The following is a 22651-nucleotide window of genomic DNA, read 5'->3' on the forward strand; positions in this document are numbered from 1 at the left end:
TTGTTTCCAAAGTATATTATAAGTATTGCATGTCTTTGATATTAGTTTTGATGTAAAGGACACTTAAACAAGAGACAAGATGGTAATTTTCCTCCTAGAAAAACAGGAGCGATTTGTTTATGACCTTCAGACAACACGATATTCAGTCAATATAAAAAGTTCTGAAAACTGCCGATTCAGCAGTGTTGCGTTTTCGCAGAGGAGTGGATTGTATACAATGATATAAGAGTACGTGATATTACACAAGTAGAGTGTTTTTAAATAAATTTAAGGTAGTTTTTTTTGTGTTAGACTGGGTCTGCATGTTTAGATTTAGTTTCCTTGAGAGACAGCATTCTTGTGATTGCATTTTGTCTGATACGGGCTTCACATTTTCAACAGTGACAGTTATGTAACAGCAGTCACTTAGCCAAACCTTTGTTCCTAGATGCCTTACCAGTATGAACTTGTTCCCTTCAGCTAATTGACAACTTCTTCACATGAATCTGAAGTTATGTCAAATAGTCACAGGCAGCACTCGCTGCTTCAGGTTATCAAACATAGGACCTCCTCCCTGATAATCTTGCCCTCAACTGAGCTAATTGGAAGGGCAAAAAGCATTTAGAATATAGCGCCTAACAACATTTAATTATGAGTCTGAATATATGACTTGTTACTTTGGGAATTTGTTTTAAAAGATGATATTTAACTGCATAAATGCAAAACATAAAATCTACATTGATTATCAGTGCATATTGATCATTTTTCATTTATCTGTTGTAAATATTATAGTATTTATATATTCCTGTGTCATATTCGGACAGTTTTATTGTTTTGGTCAATATAAGATAATGGTGTAAATAATTCCCTGTAATATTATGTAATTATTAAATGTCTGGAAACTTGTTTGCGTATTTTGTTATTTTGACGTATAATTCTAACAAATGACATCCAGGAGATAAACCACTTCCTCTGTTGTCTTATAATTTTATGGATTTCCTATATTTCTTGTTGTCCTTGTTTTATTCTATTTCATTTCATTTTTCTATGTTTTAAATAAATTTCTCCTGTTTTAGATTGAAAAGAACACAAATATGAGAGAACAAGAAACATTCACTTCCAATTTGTCTGCATTTAACTTCCTTAAGGTCTTCTAAATTCTCAATTACTAACCAGTGATCCTTTTTCAGGGTATGATCTTATATATCTTCAATTGAGACACTGCTAATATTAATTAATTATGTACTTAATTAATTAATTGATATAAATATCTATATTACATTACAGGGGTGTTTGTACGCAGGCGCCGTGTTACTGCATTATCATGGAGTACTGTCCGTATGGTCAGCTATACGAGATTCTACGTGATGGGAAGGAACTGCCGGTAACGCTGGTTCTCGATTGGGCAAAACAGATTGCAAGTGGAATGAATTATTTGCATAATCATAAAATCATTCACAGGGACCTCAAGTCACCAAAGTAAGTAAAGCTTTTGGAAGTCAAAGATACTTATATATGATAACAGATTTATATAATGTGCTTTTCGTGACAAACTTATTCAAAGGCATGTTACATACCGTGGCAGCCACTCAGGTAGCCGAATTCATCCTCTACTAGTACAGACACAGAGTGATCTTACCAGAGAGAAAGTCCCCAGAACTGAGATAGACAAGTCTTTGAGGTACAGGCACGTCTGGCTAACTTAGCCTAGCTCTTTGCGACATTGAAGCCGTCTTTCCTAGGAAGAACCAGTACTTGCATCAGATAGGAGACATGAAAGAGTATCCGAAATTTTCTAAACCCAGGACCTCTGGATGGACAGTCAAGCATGTTACCACTAGACCACTGGCCCACCTGCCCCTGTATTTGTAATAAAAGTGTCTTTAAGCTTCACAAAGGTCAATTGTTCAAATTTTAAAGCAGTTTGCTCATTTGTTATTTCCTTTAGATACTTACTGACCTCTAAAGGTAGCCTGATAACAACTTAAAAGAGGCTTGCTTATAAATTTCAAAAACAAAACCTTTGCAAAAGTATTTAAAGTTGGACCTTGGCTTAGATATTTAGTTTGTACCAGTTTATTTTACTTGATTGAGTTGAAAGCTTTAAGCTTACTTGAACCACTCTCGAGTCTGCTTTCTGAAAGTCCCAGCACTCAAGTCCGTCTTCTGAAAGTCCCAGTACTGGTGTCTTATTAGAAGGCATGATTGTGACCCCAGTAAGACTTGAATGCACCACCCCCAGGTTGAGTGGCCGACACCTTTACTACAAGACAACACCACTCCCCTCTATAACTTAGATATTTTGTGCTTCAGTGACAATTGCTGTACACTAGAGATGGAAATGATTTAACATGTGTTTATTTACAGTGTGTTGATTGGTAAGAATGATGTAGTTAAGATCTCAGATTTTGGGACCAGTAAAACGTGGAATGAGAAGTCGACCAAGATGTCGTTTGCCGGCACAGTGGCATGGATGGCACCAGAAGTCATCAGGAATGAACTGTGCTCTGAGAAAGTGGATATATGGTTAGTCTGTCTGTTTTACCTGCCTCTCTGATGTGACTGTAAGTAAACAGTAATTTAGTGTCTTGATCGACACGATACAAGTAACTGACAAGTTTCATTAATTAATAAATTTTATAAAATGGAAATGGAGGGAAACTTCTTTAATTTCTCTCTTTTAACCGCAGACTTTTGAGTTAAATTTTCAAGACTTGATTTTATTTACTTCTGAGCAAATTTGTTACATACTGGTAAACATTTTCATGTATTTGTGTAAATTAGGGTCAGTATTTCAGTTGTAGAAATGAAGGTCAGTATTTGAGTTGTAGAAAACTATTTTTCCATTAAAGCAGTTTGGTTGCTGTTAAGTAACGATAAGAAATGTAGAAAAAATGATAAAAAAGTGGAATTTAAAAGGAGACAGGAATGTTTTTATAAAAGTTTTTACCTACTTAAAGCTTTCCCCATGGTTGCATGTTTTTCCCACTCATACAGCATTAAGTCTAGGTTAAAGTCCTCTGGGTCCACTAAATGTAGAAAGTGGCAGACTTCTATATGGATGTACATGGTAATGTGGTATCATTCACTGAATTGTGTCTGCTACTGATTGCAGAGTAAATTGATAAATTTCCTGCTTTTACGGTCCATAATTGAATTAACTGGTGTTTATTGTTGCTACAAAATGGGAAAAGCCATAGAAATTGTACTTCATCAGTTATTGACTGGAGGAAAGGAGAGACGTAACTTGAACTGTGACAAAATATCATAGCAAAAACTGAAAAAAATCTATCTCAGAAATGTCAGTTAATTTGCAGGATTGAGTTTCCGCAGAATTTATATGATGTTTTCAGATTAATATTATTGATGGAAGATGTTGAAGATTAAATAAGCAAAAAGTCTTATACATTATTGTACCCCCCGACAACAAAGTTGTAAGGGGGGGTATACTGGTTTCAGGTTGTCTGTCTGTCTGTCCGTCTGTCCGTCTGTCTGTCCATCTGTCCGTAGACGCAATCTTGTGCGCACCATCTCTCCTTATCCCCTTGACAGAATTTAATGAAACTTCACACAAGTGATCAGTACCAACAGTAGTTGTGCATGGGGCACATTAGGTTCTTTTAGAAAAAAAATTTGCAGAGTTATGGGACTTTGTTTTTTTGTTACTATACTATATATATACATAGACCCAATTTTGTGCGCACCATCTCTCCTCATCCCCTTGACACAATTTAATGAAACTTCACACAAGTGATCAGTACCAACAGTAGTTGTGCATGGGACATGTTAGGTTCTTTTAGAAAAAAAAATTCCAGAGTTATGGGACTTTGTTTTTTTGTTACTATACTATATACATAGACACAATCTTGTGCGCACCATCTCTCCTCATCCCCTTGACACAATTTAATAAAACTTCACACAAGTGATCAGTACCAACAGTAGTTGTGCATGGGGCATGTTAGGTTCTTTTAGAAAAAAAATTTGCAGAGTTATGGGACTTTGTTTTTTTGTTACTATACTATATACATAGACACAATCTTGTGCGCACCATTTCTCCTCATCCCCTTGACACAATTTAATGAAACTTCACACAAGTGATCAGTACCAACAGTAGTTGTGCATTGGACATGTTCTAGGTTCTTTTAGAAAAAAAAATTCCAGAGTTATGGGACTTTGTTTTTTTGTTACTATACTATATACATAGACACAATCTTGTGCGCACCATCTCTCCTCATCCCCTTGACACAATTTAATAAAACTTCACACAAGTGATCAGTAACAACAGTAGTTGTGCATTGGGTATGTTAGGTTCTTTCAGAAAAAAAAATTTGCAGAGTTATGGGACTTTGTTTTTTTGTTACTATACTATATACATAGACACAATCTTGTGCGCACCATTTCTCCTCATCCTCTTGACACAATTTAATGAAACTTCACACAAGTGATCAGTAACAACAGTAGTTGTGCATGGGGCATGTTAGCTTCTTTCAGCGACAAAAATTGCAGAGTTATGGGACTTTGTTTCTTGTTAACATACTATGTACATACAGTCTGCATATGCAGTTTTGTGCATGCCTAATCTACCAAACCCTTGCACACAATTTAATGAAACTTCACACAAGTGATCAGTACCAACCCTAGTTGTGCATGGTGCATGTTACATTCTTTTAGATAAATATTCTGCATAGTTATGGGACTTTGTTTTTCGTTACTATACTGTATACATACAGTCTATATATACATACAGTCCACATAATTATGCAATCTTGTGTGCGTCAAATTGCAATGTACTTTGTAAGTGCATGCGGGGGGGTACATTCATCACCTTTAGTGATAGCTCTAGTTAAAGAAAGTAATTTTCACAAGATAGCGGTATTTTAGAATGGAAGATGATTTTGACTGATTTAGTGATTGGTTATATTTCTTGAAAATATATTGCTAAGGGGAAGTAATTTTCATACAAAATGTGTAGATGACATACTGTAAAATCATTCAACCTTTAGCCTGCTGGCGGCAAGTGATTCTGCCTTTATGACCAGTGCAGACCCAAGACCAGCCTCCACATCATGGTCTGCACCGATCACTATTCAGTCAGTAAATTTTCAGTGAACACCCCTTTGAATAATAAATGGTACTGTCAAAATTGAATGATGGACCAGTCCATTTTAGAAATTTAGCAGGGTAAAGGTTAATTTTGCGGACATGAAATTTTGGTGTTTTGGTCAAAAGGACTATTCCATGGGGATATGAATTCGTGGATATTTTAATTTTTGGAGATAAAAGAGAATAAAAATTTTGCTGGCTCATATGGATTTTATTTCTTGGATTGACGATGCCGCAAAACCCACAAAAAAATAGTCCCCACTAAAATTAATGATTTCTTAGTACATGGCCCTATTAACATTTTGTTTTGTTCTATTAGAGTTATAAGGTCAATATTATTCTTTAATCTCAGCTGGAAACTTTAATGGTGATAAATTCTTGTTCATTTATGTGGCATACAAACACTAACAAGCAGCCACTAAGTATTAGCGAAAAAATGAGAGTTTTCAATGATTTTTTCCTTGCTAAAAATGGTGTAAGATTGTTTGAGCTGTTCACTTACTTTTGCTGTATATAATCTAACTGATTTTTTTCAGGTCATATGGCATAGTGCTATGGGAGTTATTGACAGGAGAAATTCCATATAAGGAAGTGGACTCGTCAGCTATAATCTGGGGAGTAGGTCGGAACAGCCTTCACTTACCCATTCCAGCAACCATCCCCGAGGGATTTAAATTGTTAATGCGACAATGCTGGTTAGTTGACACATATTTTTGTGACAGTAGATTTAGGTTAAAATTATGACCATTAAGATTAAAATTTGATGGATTCACAGTTTTTTATCTGATTACAATTATTGATTGTGTCGTCTTCACCATTTCAAGTGTGACATATATATAATGTCACAGAGTTCACTATGATATATTTGTTTCTTTATGTCAAATGAGACATGAACAGTTTTCCAGGTGTTGCCTCATAAAGATCATGCTTTATTCTCCATGACATAAAATTCTGTATTAATCAATAAAACCATAACACCACTTTTTCGCAATTTTTTTGCTAACTATGCAAATATAAAACATGATTTATACAACATTCAGTCTCTGAAAAGGATGGTATGAGAATTCCTTTACTCCCACACAGTATGATTATACCAGATGTTATTCCAGTTCAAATGAAAATTGAAATTGAAATTCATGAAGATATCGCTATTTAAAAGATTTTTGTGTGTAAATTTTCTAGGAGTGCCAAGTCCAGGAATCGTCCGTCATTTCGCCAGATTCTGATGCATTTAGAAATTGCCTCCCCTGAACTGCTGAACTTTGATCAGGAAGACTTCATAAAATCGCAGGTAAGTTGCTATTTGAGACATGATAAAAGCTAATATTAATGTCCTGTATATGAGCCGTGCCATGAGAAAACCAACATAGTGGCTTTGTGACCAGCATGGATCCAGACCAGCCTGCGCATCCGCGCAGTCTGGTCAGGATCCATGCTGTCCTCTAACGGTTTCGCTAATTGCAATAGGTTTTTAAAGCGAACAGCATGGATCCTGACCAGACTGCGCAGATGCGCAGGCTGGTCTTGATCCATGCTGGTCACAAAGCCACTATGTTGGTTTTCTCATGGCACGGCTCAATTATTTGTGTCATTCTAACTTCGTTCGGCATAAAGTCTTCATTCAGACAAAGGAACATAAGTATGCCAAATATGTTTGATTTTTTTTCGGATTTATGGAAAATTTCATGCTTGATTTTGCATTTCAAACTTTACATACAGACTTTGAAATATATACTGAAAAGTTTTCAGTAAACCTTTTTCTCCCTGAAATTACAGAAGGACTTTTTAATGTATTGTACTTAATGCTCCTTACATTTAGTACTGTGTATATTTTTTACTGTTTCCTTGAAGAATCAGTTTTTCACTTCTTTAAAGCCTCTTTAGTTATGTGTCAAAAGTTCATGTAATTAATTTAATATTTCTGTGTAACAGATTAAATGGAGACTGGAGATTGGAGAAGCGTTGGAGAAGATACACAGTGAGGGCAGCCACCTGGCACAGAATGAGGAGGAGCTGGTCAAACGTAGACTTCAGGAACTGAGGTAATATATTCAACGGTTAATTTGATACACCATCAGTAGATATCAGTAAAGATGTAATTGATTAGACAAGAATAGTGTTTGAAGTTTATTTCTTAAAAGGAGTTAAAAGCAAGAGACAGTTGATAGAAGGGTAACAGGTAGGGAATCAGGATATTTTGATTGAAGGTTAAGAAAATGAATTGAAAACATGGTATTTGTAATTGAAGGGTAAGAAAATAGATCTGAAGACAAGATATTAAGGTAAACAGTTAATAAATTATAAGACACTCACAATAAACTGTTGAAACTCGTTATCTCCCCAATCTCAAGGGATCAAATGTTTTATTTAGAGATAACCGAAATTCAGCTTAAAATGATATTTAGTGCATGTGTTTTTGGGACAGGACTTGAAAATGTCTTCGAGATAGCTGGTGTTTGGAGATAAGCGAGTTTGTGATATGAGCCGCGCCACGAGAAAACCAACATAATGGCTTTGCGGCCAGCATGGATCCAGACCAGCCTGCGCATCCACGCAGTCTGGTCAGGATCCATGCTGTTCGCTTTCAAAGTCTATAGCAATTAGAGAAACTGTTAGCAAACAGCATGGATCCTGACCAGACTGCGCGGAAGTGCAGGCTGGTCTGGATCCATGCTGGTTGCAAAGCCACTATGTTGGTTTTCCCATGTCGCGGCTCATATTGACTTTCATCTGTATTTTAACTGAAGGGTAAGAAGATAGATTGAAGACAAGATATTTTTAAATAGGAAGTAGTCCTGTGATGTTGTGATGCTTTATTTGATTCAGGCATGCACAGGATGTTAGGGAACATTATGAGCGGAAGTTGGAACGTGCCAATAATCTCTACATGGAACTGACAGCCTGTATGCTACAGCTGGAGAAACGTGAGAGAGAACTCATCAAGTAAGAGCAACATTTATCATGGTTTACTTATCCCTTATGAATGTATGTTTAAGTAAGTTTAAGGCTTGCATGTAAAGTAATCTATCTAATGATATTAAGTATACCTTCACCTGTGGAATAAAAAGGAAAGCACAGTGTGTTGGGGATCAGATCAGGTCATGGGCTTGAATCTTTGCGAGATCAATTTTTTTACCATGATATCAGCTATCTGTTTTCAAAGGCGCCATAAAGCATATATAAAGAGTAGTTAGCATTTATAGTGTAAGAACTTTCTATTCAATATCTCTAACATGATCAAGTTAAAACTTTAAAACAAGTGTAGTTTATAAAACTTAGAGCTTTTGTTTTCAGACGTGAACAGCAACTGGCAATGTATGCAAAGAAAAGAAAGAGTATATTACGGCCAGTCATTCGACAGGAAGTAAGGCTGGACAGACTGAGCAAGAAACGAGCATATAAATCTGGTTCAGAACCCACAAGGTATTGTAATTTCATTTAATTTCTGTTAGAGCAATTATAAGCATATTCTCTATAAAGCTTACCAGTTCAGTTTTCCTGCAAATGTAATTCAGCTATGTTGTAGGAAAACAAGTATATAGCCTCATTTGGGGACCTCCATGTCCAGGTGGTTAAGGTTGCTGGCTTCAAATCTCTTGCCTCTCACTGCTGTTGGTTTCAAAATCTCAGCTCTTTCATGTGAGGAAGCCATCCAGCTGGCTTGTGGAAGGTTGGTGGTTCTACCCGATTGCCAGTCCTTACCTGAAATAATGCTCAGAGGTGTACCTGTGGTCTTCCTTTGACTTGAAAATCTGGAAAGTTGCCATATCTAATTGTTGGTGTAAATGTAAACACAACAAAAGTAAAAAAGGCACGTTTTGTGTCATTCCTGAATACCCTTTATGAAATTTTGGCCATGGTAATGTTTGAACCAGTCAACATGCATACTGAATTACTAACAATTTATCCACATAATTATACCTAATTGTTGTTTGAGGATACACTAGTTTTAAAGATATAAGTATAATGATATTTGTTATAATACTGAATAAATGTACAGGAACAGTTAAGAAATATAATATTTATTTTACAGTCCGGAGAAGAGTGGAAGTTCAGCAAACATTCCGCCTCCAAAAGAACTAAGCCCCACCCACATTCACCCATCACCCACCAAGATGAGGATGTGGAAAAGGCGTCATCGCCGTAGCAACAGCAAAGGCGCTATTTCTACCTCCAATACTAGCCCAGTGAAGAGTCCAACCAAAGATGCACTTCATGATGAGCTACAATCAAACCAAATAAACTTACGTCATGTTGACAGAACTACAGTTTCTCCTTCAACATTTAACTTTTTGGGCCCGGCAACAGCTTTGAGAGAGTTGGGGAGCCCAACAGAACAAAATCCTGTACAAGAACTCGATCTTACTGCATCTAGTGTTAACTGTGATAAAAACTTAAATGATGTGTGTTTTGGATGTGAAGGTCATTGTTCAGACGTTACTTGCTCTAGTAAAGAGACAACACCATCGAGAGAGAGTGCAGACATTGAAAGCAATGCTTGTGATTCAACATATGACACTACACCAAGTCCCTCTTGTCATATAGAAAATATCGTTGAATTGCAAAAACAGAATGATGAAAACGATTTAGACACCAAATCAAAATCAACAATGTTGAACGATTTAGACTCTAATGAAAATTTAAAATCTTCCTGTGTTACAAACGATAGTGATGCTCCAATTATTGAAATTACTAAGGGAGATAATTCAAATTTAGACTATACAATAAAAAGGAGTATTTCAGATGTAGAGTTTTCTCCCTCTAATCCTCCTTCTCCTATGGGACTAGACAAAATGGAGGAAGACAGTTTTATTGGGCAGACAAGAAATTCTGTGAGATACAGACGTCCAAAAGTAAGTTTTGTATTTTTTTAATTTGAGATACTGAATGGAAATTTAAACAAAAATTGAGACATTTAGCCTGTGTCACTATTTAGAATAGTTGCTGTTGGGAAAATTCTGTAGCCTTACAATGTTGTTTTAGTATAACAGAAAAGCACATGTTGAGAACATCTATAAAACATGTAACAGAATTATTGAGATTAATAATGTGCTTGGATGTTGAAATATTAAAAGTTCTGCTGAAGAATTTTCTCTAGCTGCTTACATTTGTTATTAGGAGTGTTGACTTAAAAATCTATAGAGCTATTTTTTATGTTTATATATACTTGATAATAGCTTTTGCTCTGAAGTTGGCATTATTATATTGTTTTTGTATCAATTATTCTCCTTGTCAGTTTCATTTTTGGAAGTTGTTTGATACAAAGATGTCATAGTGTACTAGTAAGAACCCTGAAACAAGTTTGGCTAACTGACTGCCTTTATTGAACAGAAATAACAAAAATTTACAAATGAACTAGGGTTAGGGTAGTGCAGTGGTCAGCAGGATGTACCACAACACTAAGGACTCCTGGTTGAGTACTTAAATTGTAGTCTTCAGCAGTACAAGCCAATAATTGATACTGGAGAGGGGAATATGATACCTGTAGGCTAGGCTGGAAATGTACATGCCAGGTGGTGATTTTTATCAACTACCCATATTAAAAAAAAAGAAACCTTTTATCTTTACCACAGTTACATCCCATCCATACATCAAAACATTTTAATTTTGCAGAATTCTGATGATTCCTGGTCTGAGGAAGGTGAAGTCAGTTCCGATGATGGTTGTCGACGAATACACAGTCGACAGTCATATTGTTCCAGCGTAAGTTCCGAGGGAAATATTTCTGAGGAAGAAAATACGAGCGAAGTTTCTATGAGAGATAATGGACTCTTGTCAACCAATAGTTCAGAAAATTTACAAATTGAACTAGCAAAATGTGCAAATTTAGAAGGTTTATCCAGTGATGGAGAAATGAAATTCCACCGAATCAAGCAACGGGCTTCCCCTCAGCGATCATTAGAGGTAAGGATAGCAGTTATTACACTAACTGTTTTCATTGATCTGCTTTAATTTCTTAACACTTTATTATTTTCATGTATTAGTCTCGATTAAATTCATACTGTTTAAAAAAAGATCTATGAATGCTCTCAAAGTGAGAGGAACATCCAGCTAGTTGTATCTCTGAAGTCAATATTTCCTGAATTATGCCCCCTTTTTACTTGGAATTTCAGGTTAAAGTTGTGATTAACTTTCAAGGTCCATTATCAAAATAGTCAAGTATGCTGTCTCCTGCGGCAACTCTTGTATTTAATCCAGTTTCGAAACTTATCTTTATTTAATATATATATATAATGTTGTTGTATTTTTTCCATTCAGGTTCATCATGGCTATTCAAGTTCTGACTCGGATCAATGTTCAGATATAACAGTGCACACAGCCATTCATAGGAAGAGGTCTGTGGAAAGTCGAGACTGGTAGTCGTCCTAACAGTCAACATGGTCTGAACTATTATATTGCTGTTCCAAGCAACCAGTCTGTTGGATTTACACTGCTACCAGTCTGGTGAATATAGACTACAGCCAAAGAGTACCCAGTCACATTGAACTGTTGGCAAAACCAGTCTGATAAACAGGGCCTGTAGTCACCAAGAACTAGTCCATTGTATCAGTATACATAACCAGTCCAGCAAGAGAATGGACTGCTGTAACAAAGCACAAATACTATAGTCCAAGTCGGCAAGACTAGGCTAATTACTGATTACAGTGTTTTACATGGAAAACAAGACCTTTTATTTCAGTCAACACCATATTGTGAATAACATGGACAGAGTTCAAATCAAATTTAAAATTGACAAAAATAAGTCAAAGTAACTCCTAGGAGATGTCTCCCAGGAAACAAAGCACAAGTCAAGGCCGGTCATAGAACCAGTCTGGACAGTTTGCAGAACCAGTCTAGACAGTCATAGAACCAGCTGAAGAAATACACAGTGTAGGAACAGGGCACCAGTTGTAAACAGACTGGTCCAGTATAAAATTACTAGTTTCAGAAGCTAGACATGGTAGAAAGTAACTAGTTACAACTTTGTTTTTTAGCGAATAAAAGATTATCATGAATGAATTTATAAAATGTTACATACTTTTATTGGAACAGATGAAACTTTTCTTACAACCTTATATGCTAATAATAAAACAAGAAGCAGCAATATGATTTGATCACTGTAAACTGTAGAAATGCTGCTTACAGGAAATGAAATGTTAAACTTATATTCAGACTGTTAAATTTTGAAATTTCTATATTTTCTTGTTAAAAAACTTACAATAATTCATTATTTCATTTGAAAATAATCACTGTAGTCTGTTTAAAAAATCATTATAGTCTTTTTCAAAATAATACAAAAATAATCACCATAGTCTGTTTCAATATACGCATCAATAATTTTATAGTTTGTTTCATGAATTAAAGTACTACTGCAGTGTGGTAATTGGGTATAAGTTGAAAACGTAGTTGAAGCTTGATGAATACAATGCTGTTTGAAGGAGATAAGTTGCTAAGTGTTGGAGTCATCCATTTTAAAATATTTTGCACAACATTCCAAAGTTTTTTGTATCCCTTTTACAAAATATAAGATTCCATTTCATATTACCATTTTTTGGCATAAAAAGTGTTACATATTTGTGAAATATTATTTCGGTCAAACAATTTTTCTTGTTGAGACTTTTTTTTATTTGGAATTCAATCTGAAAATTGGTAGAAAAGTCCGAAAATGTTTGACTTATAGAAGTTGGTATGGTATAAAGTGTTTTATCTTTGATTTCAACTTAAAGTTTTATTGTGTATGAGTACACATAACAGTTGGCGTGACAATTCTGGACAGATTTATTCCCAGACAGAAAATGTTATGTATATTCTTGCAAAATTCTCTCCCTTTGTTCATTGATCTTGTTTGCAAATTCCAATTAATTGTCTGCAAATTCCAAATTAATTGTTTGCAAATTCCAATTAATCAAATGACAGATAAACAGACTATTAACTTCTTTCAGTGTGATCTCTAAAATAAAATTAATAATTATTCATATTTTCATTTAATAAGAGGCAACTAGTTGTATATGATGACTGCTATATATGAAGTAGTAGTGATGGTTTATCCAAAGAATTAATAAATATGGAGAACCGAAAATTGCAGAACTCAGGATTTAGCAACTGACAACTGACACAGTTACTCCAGAACAATTTTTAGCAATATTAATGATGACAATGATATTTTGTCTCAACATTTTACAAAACAAAATAGTGAAGTGGATTCATCTGTTTTGGATTGCCAATTCAAATTTACATTCCTTTATTTCACAGTGAAATTAAAATAAAACACAATATGAAATTCAGTGATATTAAGACATACCTGTGAGACTTTAGAAGAGAGTTTTTTAAAGTTTGCTTCATGTTTGCTAATTTGATAATATCCAGTTTTGTCAGCTAAAATTACTCCTATTAAAATGATTCTTCATGTGACAGAGTCTTTCAGCTGGCTATATAAGGCTGGTAGTTCTACCTAGGTGCCCACCTGTGATGGAATAATGGAGGGGTACCTGGGATCTTCCTCCACCAGCAAAGCTGGAAATTCACCTTATGACCAGCAATTGTGCCGGTGTGACGTTAACCCAACAAAACAAACAAAAGACAGCCATTAGTGTCACCGTGATAACTCTTGCCCACTGTCATGAGACTAATGAAGCTTTGCTCTATGTTATGTTTAAGATACAATTCTATACTTATTAATTCTTTGGTGTATCTTTAAGATATCTATACGAGAGGTTGTGTAACACAGGTAGGGCAACGATTTACAGTGTTGATGCTGAATCTTGTTAAAGGTGTTGAAGATTTATATAAAGTTTTGTCATATGTAAGTTAAAAGGTACATTTTTATAGCATGATGAAACATTTAATATATTATTCATCCCACCTTTAATAGGAAATATTGTTGTATTTTTCTTCTCTTTATCAATAACAGTGTAGTAAACATGACCGATTTCATATTGCAATGTATTCTAGGACAAAATTACATTTTTCATCCTTGTTACACAAATTAAAATGCACTTGTTAAAACTGGTACGAAAACCTCTGAAATATTTGTATATTTGCCATAGAAAGAATGCAATCTGCTCATATACATTTATTTGTCATTTTAAAGCAAAACTTTTGATCACTATAGTCTGTTTCATGAAATGCATAACGTAACTTAAACTTTGTTATTGTTATGGTCTGTTTCATGAACATACACAAACACAAAGTTTGTACTTTTAAAAGTATGATTTTTGATTTCTTCTTTATTTATCAGTTTCTCTACATAAGATTAGTTCTCGTTATAAAGCACAGATATTTTACCATGCTTTAAGAAAACATGGAAAAGCAGTAGAGTAATGTTATACATGTTGGTTTTAAAATATCAGGCAATAAAGGACAGTGATATATGTTGGTATTTTAATATCCAGCAAAAATGGACGCTGAAATATGTTGGTTTTATAAGATGGGGCAAACTATAGAGAATGATGTTTTTTTGGTATTGAGGTGTCAAATAAAAGAGAATAACATTTGTTGTCATTATGATTTCGGTCATGAAATAGAGAATGACATTTGTTGATTTTGTAAAATCAGACAAGAACTAGAAAATGATATTTGTTGGCATTGTAATATCAGACAAGAACTAGAGAATGATTTTTGTTGATATTGTGAAATCAAGCAAGAAATAGGGAATGGTATTTGTTAGTTTTGTAAAATTGGCCAAGAAATAGTGAATGATGTAATATCAGACAAAACTTTGACAGTGATGTATGTTGGTATTTTAATATCAGGCAAAAATGTACAGTGATATTTGTTGGTATTGTCAAATCAGGCAAGAAATAGAAAATGATGTTTGTTGGTATTTTAATTTCACACAGTTACTGTTATAAAATGGTACTCCTGATGAAGTTAGTTTGTTGTTCAGTTTTGACCTGTACAATATGTATGATATTAAACAGTTACAGATGTTTTACCCTTTAGACTGCTGGTGGCAAGATACTTTGCTTTTGCGACTAGTGCAGATGAAGATCAGCTTGCACATGCGTGCAGGCTGATCATGATCTGCACTGTTTGCTATTCAGTCAGTGAATTTTCAGTGAACACCCCTTCAAATAATAAGTGGTACTGTCCAAATTGAATGATGGACCAGTCCATTATAGAAATCCAGCAGGGTAAGGGTTAACAGATTGACTATGTAATGCTGTGTTATATAAAGTGCTATGGTTTAAGTTACATAGATTTATTTGGTTATGTTTAAGCTGTTCAAAGGTTTTATTCATATTGAATTATGAAATTTTAAATGTTGTATGTTTTATTCAGAAAGTCAGTTTTTATCTATTTATTGATTTTGTTTTTTTTACAAGTTTAAACTGGAAATAAGTTGTTAATGGTTGAATGTTTAGGGGTTGTTTCATTTTCAGATGATGATGTTTAATTCAAGCTATTTCATTTATTGAATGATGTCTTTTTTAAACATTAAACAAGGTCAGTACAATAAGCAATACAAAATTTCAAGACAATAACATAAGTGCATTGTTTCACCATCTGTACAAACACACATAGAATATACGTTCAAATACACAAACAATGCATTATATTTCTTGGAATCATATTTGTTTATCTTTATCCATCATTTTAAAAATAATATGAAACAGACTTTTTCCCTTACACTTACAGTGCTGCTTCTGATTAAAGAACAACACTGGTTGTATTTTCTTTAAGTGTATGAAACAAACACTAAAGAGGTTAACATTTCATTCTTGTACTTTTCACTAAGTGTGTGAGATGTGATAGTTCCAGACATTAAATTCTTGTCAGAATTTGTAAGTATATACCTCAATAGAGCATGCGTAAAATTTAAATCAAAACCATGTACTTACACATGTTGCAAGATACTCACTTAATAAATAAGAATTTACAAAATTCTTTTTTACTGCATAAATATATAATAATCTACTACACATAGGCATGCATTGAAATCTCAGCTATTGTTGTTTTTTGGAAAAAACCTAGCGTTGAGAAGTGGAAAACGTATGTTGTATTAACCTTTTATATTAAAGAAATGAAAGATATGATATACAGATGGGTACACCGTGCTTTAATCAAAGCAGTGCTAGCATTTCATCATTTACTTTTCAGTTTCTAAAAGAAATATTAAACTCATTACAAGTGGAGTTAAATATTAAACGGGTAGGAATCATTAACACATTTAGAGAAAGCATCACTTCATTTAGCTACATGGTAAACTTTGCAAATAATCATTCCAGTTCTACATGTACATGGCATATTTTTTGCACATCAGTTTTTTTAGTCGTTGTATAAAATATACTTTTTTTCAGCATTCCAAAAAGATATTTACATGATTATAGAATTTTTGGAAAAACAAACAAACGTGTAATCAAATTCAGGAAATGTCCAGGATGGTTGATGTTTTAGGAGCATTTGATGAATCTTGTTTTATTTGACAAAGGCATTGTGTTTTTACATGCCTGAACATTGTTTTTGATTGAAATTGTACAGTCAATATCTAGTGTTGTTTATTTTTATGTTATTCTTTTGAATAAGTAAATTCTAAGGGAGATAATTACTGTATAGTGTGGGTCAGTTTGCTCTGCAGCAGTGATGTCCCTTAAGCTCCACACTTTTTTTTTTAAAGATGCTGTAACACTGTGAATCTTGTTTTTTGAAAAAGAAGCTGAGGAAGCTGTTTGTTTTTTGGTTTATTAAAAAAATCCCTTTTTTTTCCAAAAGAAAAAGTTAAATGTTTCCACTTGGCCGAGTGATTACACTGAACATTGACAACAAGGAGTGACTAATATTGATTAAAGACAGTATGTTAGAGTCATTGATCTTCCACCTCTTATTTATGTAGGAAAGTTGTTGGCTACTTGTGGAGAAGTAAGTACAGTCAATCATTCAGCTACCTGAAGTATAGGTTTGCGTTACAGCAGACAAACTAATTCTGAAACAGTGTCCTTTGATCTATATTTCATATTGAAAGAGTACAAGAATAGACTGTCTGTGCTTTTGTCTAGATTTTTACACTATTTGCAGGGTTATGATGTATTTAGTAGTGGCATTTAAAGTAGTTTATTTCTGACTTTTGATTTTAATACTTCTTACACATGTTTTAGATACAGGTAACTATGTAAAATATAGTCACACTCTCATTTATTTGATGCAGGCATCTTCATTTCTTCCATAATTTTTTAAACTCAAACAAGGAATATATATACTAACCTTTCGTTTTCTGTAGAGTTTTTGTTATGGGATTTACAAACTATTGTTTTAAAGGTCAGCATAAGTTATAGAGGTATACCTTGACCTTTAAATGTGACTCTAACTAAACTAATCTAGCTAAACTTAGATTATTTGAAATAAGTAAGTTATAATTCCAGTCCTGACAAGAGATTTAGAATAATGTAATTTCATACAATTGAAATAATACTTTCCTCCTAAATTAGTATGAGCATGATTTGTACGAAAAAGGCGAATTGTGGGAATTTACCTCTTTCAGATTAGTTTGGTTTTCAAATAACAATACATGTTTTTGTAACATTATACTGTAGACTGGAAGAATATCTTTACATAAATTTGAAACAGCAGAAGTGACTCTGTCTGTGCTAGGTGTTTTTACCTCACTTGTGAAATTTTCGTTGGGGGAAAAAAAGGCCCATTTTTTTCAAATTTCAGGCAGCTGTACCTTTTAAGTTTAGATACATTTGAATGAAAACAGAAAGCTGTATTACGTACTGGCATTTAGGATTTCTGAAATCTACCATGTTTTGCCATTTTAAGTTATTTATAAAATGGTACTTAATTAAAGTCAGAGTAAACTTTTACATGTATTAGTATATTAAAACTGTCTAGACAAGAGATAGATTTTTTTCACATCAGTTTACATATACTGTTGATGTTTACAGCATATGGTTCTAGATATGAATTTATTGTGGCCATTGCCTCAATTGATTTTATATTGTTGTTTTGTCTGAATGAAATATACTGTTTGCAGACATAATATGCAAATATTGTGCAAAAATAAAAACCTGATGATTTATTATGTGTCTGTCTTGTCTGTAAAAATCACTGGGATGAAACCAGCAGAACAATCAGTATGAATCCAGCAGAACATTCAGTATGAATCAGTAGAACGTTCAGTATGAAACCAGCAGAACATTCAGTATGATGCCAGCGAACATTCAGTATGAAACCAGCGGAACATTCAGTATGAAGCCAGCAGAACATTCAGTATGAGTGTTCTGCTGTATGAATCCAGCAGAACATTCAGCATGAATCCAGTAGAACATTTAGTATGAATCCAGTAGAACATTCAGTATGAAGCCGGCAGAACATTCAGTATGAAGCCTGTAGAGCATTCAGTATTTACTAAAAAATAATTAGTTTCTGTCTTCCTGTACAACAATTGGGAAGTGTGTAACAGGATTGTATTTGACAAATTTATTCCCGGGACCATTTTGAAGAGAAATAGAATTTTGGAATTGATGAAGGTAACAGTTAAATACAGTTAAAGTTTATTATGTTGCATTTGCTTTGTGGAACAGAAAGTGTTACAGAATCACATGTGGCAGCAAGCGCTGTCCAAAAAAGTTGTCTGCTCTCCAACTTGAGAAGTTTTTATCCCACTCATGATGTGAATGGGCATATTATCTTGGCCAAGTTCAATAACCAGCTGGATCCTCCCAAGTCTCTGGAGTAGCAATTGAATTACTAAAAGGTAGTACACTGTTCTACTTTGGTACACAGTCCCATTGACATTATCCATAGTGGGTAGGAACCAACGTCTGCTTTCCATTGTATAAATATTTATCACGTGACTGTCCTTCTACACCAGGTTTTTATTTAGAATGGTGCACACACATTCAAAAATACTCTAGAAAACTACCATTTTTTCTCTCCATTGACTTCAAGTGAGTGCAGAATGTTTGAATCAATCAAAGTAATATGGTCAAAGACACTATCCAGCAAATTGGTCTCAAATAAATATAATCGACTTGCCTAGACGGGCAATTATATTCTTCTTCCATTTAGGCTTCTGAAATTTACAACAAAAATAATAACTGAAATTGTAAATTTGTACCTGATTGATATGACACTCCATCTAAAGCTTTTTGAGCACCCTGCTTGTTTAAACCTAAGGCGTTTTGGTGGATGGTTTCTCTGACATTTCAGATGACATCTTTTTGTTTTTGGCACATTTTTTCGGCATATCTGATTGTGTGTAATCAAGGTGATAACTCCGATTTTGTGTGTACCTACAATGTTGGCCTACACATTTAGCATTTCAGAATATATGACATTAAACTAAAGCTATCACTTAAAGTGGTTAAAAGGAAACTAGGGTGATATTGTGGATAAAAAATAAAACCCTTTAAACTATTGCGAAATTGATAATTCTAGTATTTTACTGACATGCTTAACCTTGACCTTACCTTGCTAAATTTCTATTATGAACTTGTCCACCTTCCAATTTAGACAGTATCTTGTAGCTGCTGTCCCGTGGAAATTAATCTGTTCCTTACTTTTTCTGTCTGTTTTGCATTCTTTTTTTTATACTAACTGAAGTATTAGCACACAGATTATGTGAGACAATATTTGGTCTAAACTAATTATAGTTATTATAAACTGTCAGTATTTCTAAGAAACAGAATTGTTAGGGAAATATTCAGATGATATTATTCTATTTTGTATAATAATACGCTATTTTGGAAATATTAAAATAATGAAGTTTTAAACCATAATAATTTCAATGCCTTTCTAGAGGAATTAGACAAGTTTTCACGTCAGATGTCAACACTCAATATAAAAAATCGTATGATAACTACAAGCTTCACCTGAAAGACAATGCAATTGCATAAACTTGAAAATACCTTAAAAATATGTTACACAATTTCCACATGAGGCTTCCATAAAACCCTTAATAAATGCCCACCTTGAAACAAATGCCAACACTATGTTCTTCTACAACATAAATACCAGGATAGCATCAAAAAAAGACAATCTGAAACATTGGTACTCCTCGTTTAAATGGGTCAACAGTATTGTTGTACTTATAAAATAGACTAGCCCGGTTTATAAGTTGGTCAGGGCTACGATATGTACTGTATTTTGCCATTATTTTTTTAGCATGGATTCTCTTCAGTTTGGAACCGTTCATGTCTACAAACACGCTTGTTTATTTTATGAGGAGTACAATTTAATATAAGAATAATGAATACTATATACAAGAGTAATAAAAATACTATGGCACATACTGACAGTAAATTTCAACAGCTATTCATATCTGGCTGCGCTTTGATTGCTATGCAATTAATGTAAAATACATATTTGCCATTTCCTGTCCGGTGCTGAATAAAAACATCTCCAGGGCATTTATTAGGAAGATTACGGTAATTACTTAATGGGTATTTATACGGAAGTTTACGGTGCACAAAATACTAATAGAGAAAATCTGGAGGAATACCTATCCTCACAACTGAATGTCATTAACTGAGACTTCCAAAATAAAATGACTCGGCAGATAGCAGGCATTAAAACAAGACGTAGAACTATATACTAACAGTACAGCAGATTTGTTTGTATTGCCTAAATGTCCTTGATGGCCCCATATATAGACCCTTTTAAAAATAGTTCTGGACATTTGATAAATCGGAAGTATGAATGGCATAACCTTCTTTATTCAAATAACGTAGAATAAAGTCTGGACTTCGCGTACAGAAACAAAAATAATAGGAATACTGATACCTTCCTGACCCTTACCGTTCCAACCTTACCTTCCCCTTACCTTCTGTCTTAAGCAGCAACCTGTCTTAAGAAGCCAGATATTACAATTCATTCGGCTGGCTGCTTTAGGCATGTTTAACTGTGTAAGTTTTTTTTCTACATTCAAGATGTATAAGCTCCTACATATTACTTTTAGTGCCACTGCAATAAAAGCTTGTAGGCAGCTGGATCAATCTTTTTACTTCCTGGTATGAGTAGGTATACTCCCGGCTTATACCCTGTAGAATATGTGGGCAACACTCTGGCTATGCCTATGCTCACATTATCTGATGATCAAGCTGGGCATTTACTGCTTCTAAAACCTACTCTAAACAGTATATCGTCCAAAGTAAAAGAGACATAGGGCTTTGCGACCAGAAAAGATCCAAGTCAGTGCACATCCATACTGTTCATTTGTACCCACATCTATACTGCTTGTTTATCAAGTTCAGCTCTTGTTTGCAAATGATAAGCGAACAGTATGGATCCAGATCAGACTGCATGGATGTGCAGGCTGACCTTGATCAACACTGGTTGCAAAGACCTATCGTTGGTTTTCGCACAGCGGCACATAAATGCAGACTTTTGACCAAGTGTCTTGTTATGGTTACATTGCTATGGTAACCATACTTGTGATCAATTAGCATACTTACTTTCTACAAGAAGCCTGTCAGGAGTGTATCTTTTATTCTTTCATTCTGAAAAGAAAGCAGAAAAATAATGACACTTCGTTACATAACTAGGTAAAATCATGCTGAAACATGTAGTGTTTTCAGTTTATCATCTTCTCTATGTATGATATTGATCAAAGTTAAAATTTCAGGACAACTTATCAAGAGCATATACAACCATATGTGTACCTTGTCGAAGTAGGTCTTTACTGTGGTTTTATGTCTGATAATCTTAAGGCACTGGGTCTGGGTACATTTTTATACACTCATGCTAAGCATATTTATGTTTTTGGCAAGATAAAAAATGATATTCTACATTCAGGGTTCAGGCGCAGGGATCTTCCAATGTAAAAGTACGCGAATGGACTTTTTTCCTCATGGGTTATTAATTTTTAGCTTTTTCTTACGACCTTGAAATATCTGGGGTTGAGTTCAAAAGAACACCGGTAGCTGGTGATTTTTCGAAACTCGTCAAATCGTTCTTTAATGCGCTATTTGATGCTGTCAGAATGTGTCAGTAAAAGCCTCAGGTGTAAAAAAGCCTTACTGTATTTGAGAGCTGCTGGTCTAGACATTTCATCAATATTTTCAATAAATGTTGACTCTATGGAAGCGTGAAAGGGCAAATAGTCGCTAATATGTTTAACCTTACAGATGCGGAAAGGATATATGAACCATTAACACTAACATAGTCATTACCAGTAATCCCTATGTTCCAACAATGTCAAGGATGGATCAAGCTTGGTTACTGGGGGAACCACTGATAAAGAGAATATGGTATCTAAAATTCTGATGCACATATACATCAAAGTTTTCCTATGTATTAGATACTTTTTATTATATTTGAAGCCAATTTGTTTTCTTTAGTGATCAAATGCCAAAATTTAAAGAGACTATCGGACATTTCACACCGACATACTGATAATATTCGTACATACCCAGATACTTATCACAGACATATATATAACTATACATATAACATGTATGACAAACTATGATGCTAGTTTTTAACCCCACATTGATAACCCGCATTGATAACGCCACATTGATAAAACATGAACTACATTGTATAAATCTTATTGTTCATAAACGACTCTTCAGAGACATCTTTAAATTTTGCACATAAAGATATAGATAACACATCCGAGTTTAAAAAGCAAGCACTGAACAATTACAAA

General features: G+C 34.2%; 1 protein-coding gene across 3 annotated transcripts in view; it reads left to right on the forward strand.

Annotated features, from left to right (window-relative positions):
- LOC123538416 (mitogen-activated protein kinase kinase kinase 13-like) overlaps positions 1–18079 on the forward strand; it is a 39376-nt gene extending 21297 nt beyond the window's left edge. For all 3 annotated transcript variants that reach the window (XM_045322504.2, XM_045322505.2, XM_045322509.2), the window contains exons 5-14: positions 1267–1458; positions 2347–2505; positions 5619–5777; positions 6265–6373; positions 7015–7124; positions 7909–8025; positions 8377–8505; positions 9116–9935; positions 10696–10986; positions 11341–18079. In XM_045322504.2, the coding sequence (XP_045178439.1) occupies positions 1267–1458; positions 2347–2505; positions 5619–5777; positions 6265–6373; positions 7015–7124; positions 7909–8025; positions 8377–8505; positions 9116–9935; positions 10696–10986; positions 11341–11442 (2188 nt within the window). In that variant the 3' untranslated portion in view covers positions 11443–18079. The remainder of the gene's footprint in view (positions 1–1266; positions 1459–2346; positions 2506–5618; positions 5778–6264; positions 6374–7014; positions 7125–7908; positions 8026–8376; positions 8506–9115; positions 9936–10695; positions 10987–11340) is intronic.
- Positions 18080–22651: the final 4572 nt, after the last annotated feature.

Source organism: Mercenaria mercenaria, chromosome 18, assembly GCF_021730395.1.
Source record: "Mercenaria mercenaria strain notata chromosome 18, MADL_Memer_1, whole genome shotgun sequence".
Taxonomy (NCBI): Eukaryota; Metazoa; Mollusca; class Bivalvia; order Venerida; family Veneridae; genus Mercenaria; species Mercenaria mercenaria.